Source organism: Dipodomys ordii, unplaced genomic scaffold (assembly GCF_000151885.1).
Source record: "Dipodomys ordii isolate 6190 unplaced genomic scaffold, Dord_2.0 Scaffold141, whole genome shotgun sequence".
Lineage (NCBI taxonomy): Eukaryota > Metazoa > Chordata > Mammalia > Rodentia > Heteromyidae > Dipodomys > Dipodomys ordii.
The window spans coordinates 1866269-1876315 of record NW_012267357.1 but is presented as its reverse complement, the minus strand read 5'-3'; the positions used below and the strand labels follow the sequence as shown (position 1 = coordinate 1876315).

At 51.9% G+C, this 10047-nt stretch overlaps 2 protein-coding genes across 7 annotated transcripts in view; both read left to right on the top strand.

Annotated features, from left to right (window-relative positions):
- Aifm3 (apoptosis-inducing factor, mitochondrion-associated, 3) overlaps nucleotides 1-5602 on the top strand; it is a 21055-nt gene extending 15453 nt beyond the window's left edge. For 3 of the 5 annotated variants that reach the window (XM_013031540.1, XM_013031543.1, XM_013031542.1), the window contains 11 exons: nucleotides 420-511; nucleotides 601-731; nucleotides 817-932; nucleotides 1007-1078; nucleotides 1171-1234; nucleotides 1801-1877; nucleotides 1980-2097; nucleotides 3233-3331; nucleotides 3639-3714; nucleotides 4239-4343; nucleotides 5229-5602. In XM_013031540.1, coding sequence (XP_012886994.1) covers nucleotides 420-511; nucleotides 601-731; nucleotides 817-932; nucleotides 1007-1078; nucleotides 1171-1234; nucleotides 1801-1877; nucleotides 1980-2097; nucleotides 3233-3331; nucleotides 3639-3714; nucleotides 4239-4343; nucleotides 5229-5268 — 990 coding nt within the window. In that variant the 3' untranslated portion in view covers nucleotides 5269-5602. Of the gene's footprint in view, nucleotides 1-419; nucleotides 512-600; nucleotides 732-816; nucleotides 933-1006; nucleotides 1079-1170; nucleotides 1235-1800; nucleotides 1878-1979; nucleotides 2098-3232; nucleotides 3332-3638; nucleotides 3715-4238; nucleotides 4344-4973; nucleotides 4995-5228 lie in introns of all 5 variants that reach the window. The other 2 variants (XM_013031539.1, XM_013031541.1) reach the window with 2 other exon arrangements.
- A 791-nt stretch (nucleotides 5603-6393) lies between these two features.
- The window catches only part of Lztr1 (leucine-zipper-like transcription regulator 1), a 17414-nt gene continuing 13760 nt past the window's right edge, over nucleotides 6394-10047 (top strand). The window contains exons 1-3 of one of the 2 annotated variants that reach the window (XM_013031594.1): nucleotides 6394-6688; nucleotides 7116-7178; nucleotides 8429-8485. In XM_013031594.1, the coding sequence (XP_012887048.1) occupies nucleotides 6489-6688; nucleotides 7116-7178; nucleotides 8429-8485 (320 nt within the window). In that variant the 5' untranslated portion in view covers nucleotides 6394-6488. The remainder of the gene's footprint in view (nucleotides 6689-7115; nucleotides 7179-8428; nucleotides 8486-10047) is intronic. The other variant, XM_013031595.1, reaches the window with a different exon arrangement.

The following is a 10047-nucleotide window of genomic DNA, read 5'->3' as shown; positions in this document are numbered from 1 at the left end:
ACTCTTGCTTGGCTTTTTTTTTTTTTTTTTGGCTGAAGGCTGGTGCTCTACTACTTGAGTCACAAACTGGTTAATTGAAGGGAGGTAAGAGAATCATGGATTTTTCTTCCCAGGATGGCTTTGAACTGCAATCCTCAGATCTCAGCCTCCTGGTTAGTTAGGACTAACTACCAGTGATCTGTCAGGTATTCTCGGTGGGATCATGGACACAGGCAGAGTTCCAGGATGTGGGGAGATAGGTGATCAGATCAGTGCCAGAGAGCGTGTCTTCACACAGGTTTTGAGGGGCAACCAGTGCCCAAGGCTTACAGAATGAAGGCCCAGGATGGCTTTTCAGAGCCTAGCTTGGAACTGGAAGTGGCCAGTAAGGTCCTGGGCTATCCCCAGATCTCACTCTGCCTTGGGGGTGGAGATTACAGGTGGTCACTGTAGACGTGAGAAACAAGAAAGTTGTGTTTAAGGATGGCTTCAAGCTGGAGTACAGCAAACTGCTGCTGGCACCAGGGAGCAGGTGGGTGGTCATCCCTCTTGCCCTCTGTTGGGACACTAGATGGGACTCTGGCTAGGCCAAAAAGGTCTCACTGGGTTGCTGTCTCTCAGCCCTAAGAGCTTGAGCTGCAAAGGCAAAGAGGTAGAGAATGTGTTCACCATCCGGACGCCTGAGGATGCCAATCGTGTGGTGAGGCTGGCCCGGGGCCGAAATGCTGTTGTTGTGGGAGCTGGCTTCCTAGGTGAGTGGCTGATACTGTTGACAGAGGTGGGAAGGCCATCATGGCCAGTCCCTGCCAGCTCTGCCACTCCTGCCTACCACCATAGGGATGGAGGTGGCTGCCTACCTAACAGAGAAGGCCCATTCTGTGTCCGTGGTGGAGCTGGAGGAGACGCCTTTCCGGAAATTCCTGGGGACCAGGGTTGGTCGTGCCCTAATGAAGGTTAGCCTACCCCCTCGGAAACCCTTGGTGTCCAGCCCAGCTCCCACTATTTACTTGTTTACCTGTCTTGGTAGATGTTCGAGAACAATCGGGTAAAGTTCTACATGCAGACAGAGGTGTCAGAGCTACGGGCCCAGGAGGGAAAGGTGGGCTCTTGTCTTTCCTCACTGCTATGTCCCGACACTCTTCCTGTGCTCCGAGCTAGGCCCACCTGTTCACCTCCTCCCACTCCCCACAGCTGAAGGAGGTCGTGTTGAAGAGCAGCAAGATCCTGCGGGCTGATGTCTGTGTGGTGGGCATTGGTGAGTTGGGTGGGTAGGCAGACACAAATGAGCAGAGCCATCACACATTCTTAGACTTGCCTCCCCCATCCCCGAGCCTCAGTTTCACCTCTGTGAAATGAAGACATCAGTGGTACCCACTTCCCAGGGCTGTGGAAAATCCTGTACCTAACTTACTTGGGCCAGGCCTGGAAAGGAGTATACACCAAATGACTGCTACAGCCTGCTATTCAATTCCATGCCATGCCCTGTCTGAGCTGTAGGACATAGACAAGCTTTGAACTGATTCCTACTAAAGCTGAAGTGACAGTTGGGTGGGGGGAAAGGGGTGGTGCAAAATTGGAAGATAGCAGCACAAAGTAGGAAAGGTAGGACCAGCTGACTGTCCCCTGGGGGCTTCTTGGAGGAGGTGATCCTGAAGTTGGATGGAAGTCAAGGGGTATGGGCAGAGGGGATAGATGCATGAAGGCCCCAGGTGGGTAGCTATGATGATCAGTCTGGGGGCAAGTACAGCAGATGAAGGATGTGGACTATTCATATCTCAGGGTGAGACCAGGTTGTAGACACAGTAGCCTCTGTCCTGTTAGGTGCGGTGCCCGCTACAGGCTTCCTGAGGCAGAGTGGCATTAGTCTGGATTCCCGAGGCTTCATTCCTGTCAACAAGGTGGGGCTGTGGAGTGGGCAGGGGACTGGTTGGGCTAGAGGTGGTTGGAGGTCCGTGTTGGCCCCTGTCCCACCCAGAGAACCTTGGTCTCTCTCCCCACAGATGATGCAGACCAATGTTCCTGGCGTGTTTGCTGCTGGTGATGCTGTCACCTTTCCCCTTGCCTGGAGGAACAACCGGAAAGTGAACATCCCACACTGGCAGATGGCTCATGTGCAGGGTATGGCCAGCCCTGAGGCATGGAGAGGGGTGGGAGGCTATCCCAGGATCTCAGCCTCCTCCAGACTCATGCCTCAGTTTCTGGTCTGGGATCATCAGTCCTGTGCTCGGTGGCAGCCTGTCTGGACAGCCTCTTTTAGGTGATCAAGACAGTGCACAGAGCAAGCCCTGTGGTCCATCTCCAGATGCCTGCCTCTAGTGCCCTCTGAATACTGTGTTTACCCAGGCACAACCACCAGGTCTCTTTCCACTGGTCTTTTCCTTTTTCTCAAAGATACATCGGCACACCAACCTTGGCAGTCACCCTGGAAGAGGGGGAGTGGGAATTAGCAGGCCAGCTTCCCACTCAAGTTCTGTCTCCTTTGGGCCACTGGACTTTCTCTGTGAACTCAGTTGCCTCATGTAACTTTGAATAGCCATCCAGTACAGCTCATTGAGTACATTTCCCCTCACCATATTTAGTGGCCACCAAGTTCCCTGAGCCTTACCTACTACATGCATCTGTCTAGGCCCTTAAGCTGAAGATTCCTGTAAATTAGCCAGCTCAAGGCCTCACAGACTGGACTGCTGGACTTCTGGTCCAGAACCAGGGATTTTCCCCTTGTACCCACCTTCCCTTTTCCCATTTTCTATCTGAAACTTCATTCCTGGCACCAGTTTCTGTTCAGGGTGTAAAGTTGCTGGTAAGGAACCAAAGGCTTACTCAGCAAAACAGAATTAGGACTTAGAATTTAACTGGGCAGATAGGTACAGGGAGTGGTTCTCATATATTTCAACTATGGAGTCTGGTAGGGTCTTACAGGAACTGGGGAGCTACCCATGCTGTTCTTTCAAATTGTTCCATACCGCCTGCCATTTCTGCTTCCCAGACCTTTGTACTTCATTGGTCCTCTTTCTTTGAACCTGATGTGTCTAATTAGCTGTCAGTGGTCACAGTGGAAATAGAGAAGCTCTCCCACATCCCCAACAAGACCTAGGGCATGTCATTCAAATTCTCCAGTCAGGCGTTTCCCTTTATGAATCAGCTGCACCTGCACGTGGACCACACCTGTCAGAGCCCCCCCAGAGCGCAGGGGCAGGTAGTGTGGGTGTGGCGAGGGCAAAGGTCCGAGCTTGCACCGCTCTGGGTCTCACAGGGCGCGTGGCAGCCCAGAACATGCTGGCGCAGGAGGCGGAGATCAGCACGGTGCCCTACTTGTGGACTGCCATGTTCGGGAAGAGCCTGCGCTATGCAGGTAACTAGGAGGCTCGCAAGAGGCGGGGCTTAGAGCGACTAGAGGCGGGGCTTGAGAGTAGAGGTGAGGCCTGCAAGATGTAAGGTTCGGGGTTGAGTCCATCCTAGGAACTGGAAATGATGCCGTGTGTGTGTGTGTGTGTGTGTGTGTGTGTGTGTGTGTGTGTGTAAAACTAGAGTCTACCTAAAAAGTGCATGGAAACAGGGGTGGTACCAGCCACCGGTTAAGAGGGTAGAGGTGGGGAGCAGTGAAGCCCCCCACCGACTCCCTGGCTTACGTGGACGCCACCCACCTGCCTGGCCCACAGGCTACGGAGAAGGCTTTGACGACGTCATCATCCAGGGGGATCTGGAAGAGCTGAAGTTTGTGGCTTTTTACACCAAGTGAGAACAATGGGTACAGCAGGGGCGCAAAGCACCTGGAGCCTGGTGGGGAAGGGAGACATTCCAGAAAGGTTTTCCTCCTGGGGAGGGAGTTTAGCCAACAGATGGGCCAAGTGGCAAAGGGAGGCAACTGGGCAGGAGGTAAATAGAGGAAAGGTGAAAGGGCAATGAGAACTCTTACTACTATCCATTGGTCAAGCATTTTTATCCTCCCAATAGTTCTTTTAGGTGGGTGCTTTTAGAATGAAAGTTACACAAACCCTGAGTGTTGCTGAGGGCTGATGCTTCCCTAGGGAAGGCTAAAGTCTAGGCTGGGACAAAGGGAGGACTGGGTGCTCAGGACATCCTGTTGCCCTGGGCAAGATCCCTCCCCAAGTTCTTGGTGGACAGGAGGGTGCCAATATTCAAAATGGACATGGCCATTGAAGTGGAGGTATGGTTCAAGTGGTAGAACATCAGCTTTGAGCAAGGAAAGGAGGGCCTGTTCTAGGCAGTCCTCAGGTCCAGCCACCCTTTCTCTACAGAGGTGACGAAGTGATTGCCGTGGCCAGCATGAACTACGATCCCATCGTATCCAAGGTGGCCGAGGTGCTCGCCTCAGGCCGTGCCATCCGGAAGCGGGAGGTGGAGTGAGTGTGGGAGGCCTTGGGGTGGGGGATTAAGTCTCCTGTAGGATTGGCTCACCAGCTAACTTGGCAGCAGCTGCCTCCCTACCCCTCATCTTTCAGGACCCTTCCTCTAACTCTTGGTACCCTTCAAGTTAGGTTTCCAGGAATGCTAGGCAGTGTGGGGCATGGATCGTGAGCAGGATGGATATGTGTGCATACAGGAGGCAGAAAGGGCCAGAACAAGGCCAACGATGTGGGGAGGGGTCACGGCTAATTGCTTGGGTGACCACCAGATCTGAACTCTTAACCTATGTGGTTATGCTTAGTCTAGCAGTAGATAAATGGGGAAATGTAGCTAGTGATGTTTCTGGATATGCCCTGCAGAGATATGGGATGGTAGTCAGGAGTCTGGTAGGCATCAGGCACTGGTCATTACCTTCAACCCAGCCTGGTGCCAGTAACACTCTACTGTGGCTCAACATGTGTGCAGAGAAAAGTTCTCAGGGACTGGGGAAAAAGAATACTATGGGGCTAGAGGCCATGGAATAGATAGGTCTTAAGCTGGAAACAATGGAGGACCAACAGTAGACATGATGATGAATAACGTGGTCTTTTCCTGGCCTTCTGTTTCTCTTTCTTGCCTTCGCAAAGGTTGTTTATGCTGCACAGCAAGTACGTGTGTCCTCTGTCCTTCCCATTGACCATTCTAAGCCTTTCCCACCTCAGCCCAGAACCTCCACCCAGTGATCTACCCTTCCTCTACCCAAGTATATTTCCCTGATGGGCACCAGGATCTGGCACAGAGCAGGCCTCTTGCTATCATGAAGATAGCCTCTGGGCTATCATGATGCCCAGAATGGGAATGTACCCTCTTCTGTTTTGACTCTCTTTCTCTCATTCCTGCAGGACTGGTGACATGTCTTGGCTCACTGGGAAAGGATCCTAAGCTCCTGTACAGTGGACTGGGGAAGGCATGCTGGAGCACCAGGGTCAGAAGCCAAGCCTGGGGGACAGGTGCCAATCTCCAACTTCCCAGGATCCCCCAGGGTAGAATCTGAGCCCTCCCAATGCTTGTCTTTAACTGCCTGGCTCCCCCACCCCCACCCCAAGAGGTTGCTGATGCCTTGAGAAGATGCTCATCCACCAAGGCCTCAGCTGCCATTGACAGCTGGTACTGCAAAAAGAACAGTCTCTGCCTCTTCTCTCTCTTCTGGTCCCCAGGAGGTCCCTATGACTTGCTAGAGATTATCTTAAAATTAAAATGCACAGATTTGAAGATCGGCGTGACTCCCAGTGTAATTGGGCCAATACTCAAGAGGGAAAAAGAAAATTATAGGGAAAGCAAGGAAGTTAGGCATCTGAATACCCAGGAGGCAGCAACAGATTCCCTCCTGTCTGCAATGTCAAGGAAAACTAGTAAGTGATTTTGCATCAGGATTTTGAAGAAATGGCCCTCCAAGTAGAAGGGACAGCACATGAAAAGGGCTTGAGATAAGAAATTCTTCTTCATAGGTGGGAGGCAGTTTACGCCTGACTTTTGGGGAATTGTAGGATCTAGGTCCTGTCACCATGCTACTTTTATAGGCGGAGCTTTCTGAACCCATGTCACAGGTGAAGAAGCGAAGTCTGCTATTAAATGTGTGTGCTTGTGTGGGGAAATTCCAGAGGCTCGGCGACCTGCTGCTTCCCAGCCAGGGGGCGAGGGGAGCCACATGGGACCAGGGATAAGTGGGTCAAGCAGAAGGAGGAGAGTCGCACTGCAGTCGAGCGCGGAACCCTCCAGCCGGGATCCTGGGAGCGACGGAAGATGCAAGCGGTAGTTACGTGCAAGACAGGCATGCCGGGAACCTTGGGTCCGAAGCCGCTGAGCATCCGCAGGTGGCCTGAGGCTGGCAGGCTCTGGGAAGTCCCAGTGTTGGGACGCCGCGTTTGCTTTGACCAGAAAGCCTTCCCGGAATGTTATAAGCTCGCAGCCAGGTTCCGCGCTGGGCCGCAGTACCTTAATTAGTAAGCTTATCCGGAAGTGTGGGATGCCTGAAGTGGGACACCAGCCGGAAGTGCCACGCCATTAGAGCAGAGCTTGCTGGGAAATGTGGTTCTTCTGGGCTGCCGGGGCGGTGGCCGCAAATCCTGCGGACCCGGTGGCCAGCCCGGAGTGGACCCGACATGGCTGGGCCGGGTGGCTCCGGGGGCCCGATAGGGGCCGGGGCCCTGGCAAGTGGGGCACGCTCCAAAGTAGCTCCGAGTGTGGATTTTGACCACAGCTGCTCAGACAGTGTTGAGTACCTGACGCTCAACTTCGGGCCCTTCGAAACAGTGCATCGCTGGCGGCGCCTCCCACCCTGCGACGAGTTCGTGGGTGCCCGGTATGGCGAGGTGGAGGAAATTCTGCGGGCACGGGGAGCGGGGATGTCTTTTGGGGCGGTCTTAGGGCGGGGTCTAGGGACGAGGTCCAGAGGTGTTAGTTTGGAGTGAGATCTGATATTGGGCTAGTGAGTGATGGCTGGAGCTGAGGAGGAAGTCCTACAGGTGGTGACCCTGGGCAGGATACTAGAACTGTTGTGTCTCCCGTTTGGGTTCAACAAGTTGTGCGGTGGGGTGGGACATCCAGGGTGGTGTCAGACACCCCTACGTGTAGGTTCCTTGAGAGTAATTTAGGGTTTTGTTCTGCACATCTTGCTATTGGAGAGGTGTCATCCATCTTCTGTGGCAGACCCATGTGCAGTCCTATTCTTTGGATGCTGCCCACTTGGGTACTGGCCTCAGTACTCTCCACACTTTCTTTCATTCTAGGCGCAGCAAGCACACGGTGGTGGCATATAAAGATGCCATCTACGTTTTTGGTGGAGACAATGGGTGAGTCTGAGCATCTGGATTTTTAGACCCTATAGAGAGAAGGCTTGTGGTCTGAGACGGCCTGCGGAGCGTCACTGCTGACCTCCTAGACATCAGCTAAGCACTGAAAACCCCAGCTTTTACATCTGTGAGGTTCTCTGCACTTACCTTTCAGATCATAGTAAAAGTTAAAATAAGATCCTGCCCTCCACCCCTTCCCTCTGAACTTTGTCCACATGTGCACCTTACAGCCAAATGATAGAGAAAACACAGTTTTATTTACTGCATGTTTGACTTATCCATGAAGGTTTTTCCTGCATTGCTATAAACTCCTGGCAGATCAAATGACCTGATATTCTGTTGGTGGGCACTCTCCATTCACATGAACTGCCACCAGTTAACTTGTGGCTGGTTTCTTTGTGTTAAGGATTGGTCCTACCCGGAAGTCCTAGTCCCACCTTTCAGCCCCAGTACCTGGCCCAAAGCCTAGGAAAATCACTGCAGCCTTGGTCCTGGTGGTGAAGAGGTTGTTGACTTGGGATGGGATGGATATTCAGTACTGTATCAAGACTTGCGGACTGGGCAGAAGGGCCTGATTCCCTTACATAGCCCATGTTCACAATCTTTACCTAAGAGCAGGCACAGTGACACATTTGTGAATGCAAATCAGAGTGTGTTTTTTCTTGGCACATATCCCTGGATATCTCCCAACCTCTGATTAAAAGCTCAGGACTGTTAGTGAGGCTTACATACATGTACACTCAGTGTTCCTCAGCCCTGTCCCTTTGTGGCCCCAGGCCACTCTGACTGCCTTACTACATTTAGAGTTTCAACCCTCCTGCACAGCCTTTTGTACTATTTCCTCCTTCCTATACTTTTTCCTTCTCTTTTGATGTTCTTTGTAAGAACTTTCCCTGGCCCCTAGTCTCTGATCACCTCCATTTGTCCTCTAAGACATACAGATATTGGTTATAATCTATCATCTCTGCTAAGGTAAAGTCTGTGCTCTCTTCTGGCTGTGTGGCAGCCCTGGTACCCACATCAACTGGGGGGGGGCTTCTTGTGGTCACCACTTCTGTCCTTTGGTTATTGGCTGATTGCCTAGCATTGGCTAGGTCCAGGAGTTAGTGAGTCAGCCTGCTGTTCCTGCTGACCCCACCCCCACCCACATATTGTGCCCATCTCCAGGGTCATATCCCCGGATATGCCCTGGGACAATATCCTACAAAGCATATGTACCCAATGCAACCTTCTCTCTGGCTGCCTTTCAGAAAGACAATGCTCAATGATCTTCTACGGTTCGATGTGAAGGACTGCTCTTGGTGCAGGTAGGCAGCCCCCTTGTGAGCCAGGACTCTGCCATTCCTTCCAGAATCCAGTGGTAGGCTGGGTTGACTTAACAGAGTTAGCTCATTATGGAGAGCCAGAGATAAGCATGGAAGAGAGACAAGGTCCCTGGGTGTCAAGCCCATATCTTCTTAGTGCTCTTTTCCCTCTCCTGGGTGTCTGTCCCTGACACGAGTACAGATTATTTTGAATCCTGTTAACTAAGGGAGGGTGTCTATTTGGTCCAGTTATAGACCCCCAAATTCTGACCATACAGAGCCCTTCAATCACCAGACCTTTTCTTGAGTTGGGGCTGCTATGAGATCTGATCAGGACAAGGATGAGCTGTGACTAGTGAGTTTTTCCAGGATTGATTCTGTACCAGTAAAGAATGTCACCAAGAGGCTGGCAGAAGTGCTTCCTGTCTTGTCTTTGCCCCATGTGGCCCATCATCTGTCAGGAGACCACACAGGCAGTGGACAACATATAAACCCTCTCCACCACCCTCCCACAGATGCCCTCTTCAGCTGTGTGGCTTTGGGCAAAAGATAGCTTCCCTTTGTGCTCAGCTCAGCAGCCCTATCTGGAAGCAGCTCATAGTTTACAGAGACTTACTAGGCTGAAGGGGCAGAAAACACTGGGCTTCCTAAGCAATACCATCTAGTTACACAGGAACACAGGCCTATACTTTGTGCTGTAACACTCTGGTCTGTAGAATATCCTCTTGATTTCCAACAGCCCTTTGGGATGAGGTCTCATTGTCCCCATTTGGCAGAGGAGTATTTCGGGGCTCAGAATTATCCAGGACCCTTCCCCACTGGCTGTCACCCACTCCTGCCCAGGAACACTGCTCTGGGCAGCAGTGACTGCCTTTTCTTTCACAGTCAACTTTATAATAAAACTACTTTTTGTTGTTGTTGTTGTTGCCAGTTCTGGGGCTTGAACTCAGAGCCTGGACACTGTCCCTGAACCTCTCTGTGCTCAAGGCTAGTACTCTACCACTTGAGCCACAGCACCACTTCTGCCTTTTTCTGTTTATGTAGTACTGAGGAATTGAACCCAGGGCCTTATGCATGCTAGGCAAGCTCTCTACCACTAAGCTACATTCCCAGCCCCTACAGCTAACTTTTTTTTTTTTTGTCGGTCGTGGGGCTTGAACTCTGGGCCTGAGCACTGTCCCTCAGCTCTTCAGCTCAAGGCAAGCACTCTACCATTTGAGCTACAGTGCCACTTCTGGTTTTCTGAGTGTTTATTGGACATAAGAGTTTCATGGACTTTCCTGCCGGGGCTGGCTTTGAACCGCAGTCCTCAGACCTCAGCCTCCTGAGTAGCTAGGATTACAGGCATGAGCCACTGGCGCCCAGCTCTATCTTTTAATGAGTAACTTTTTCAGCACTGAGGATCAGATTCAGAGCCTTGTGCATACTAAGCAAATGCTCTACCACAAACTGCATCTCAACTTTTTTTTTTTTTTTGGGTCCGGTCATGGGGCCTGAACTCTGGGCCTGGGCGCTGTCCCTCAGCTCTTTAGCTCAAGGCTAGCGCTCTACCACTTGAGTCACAG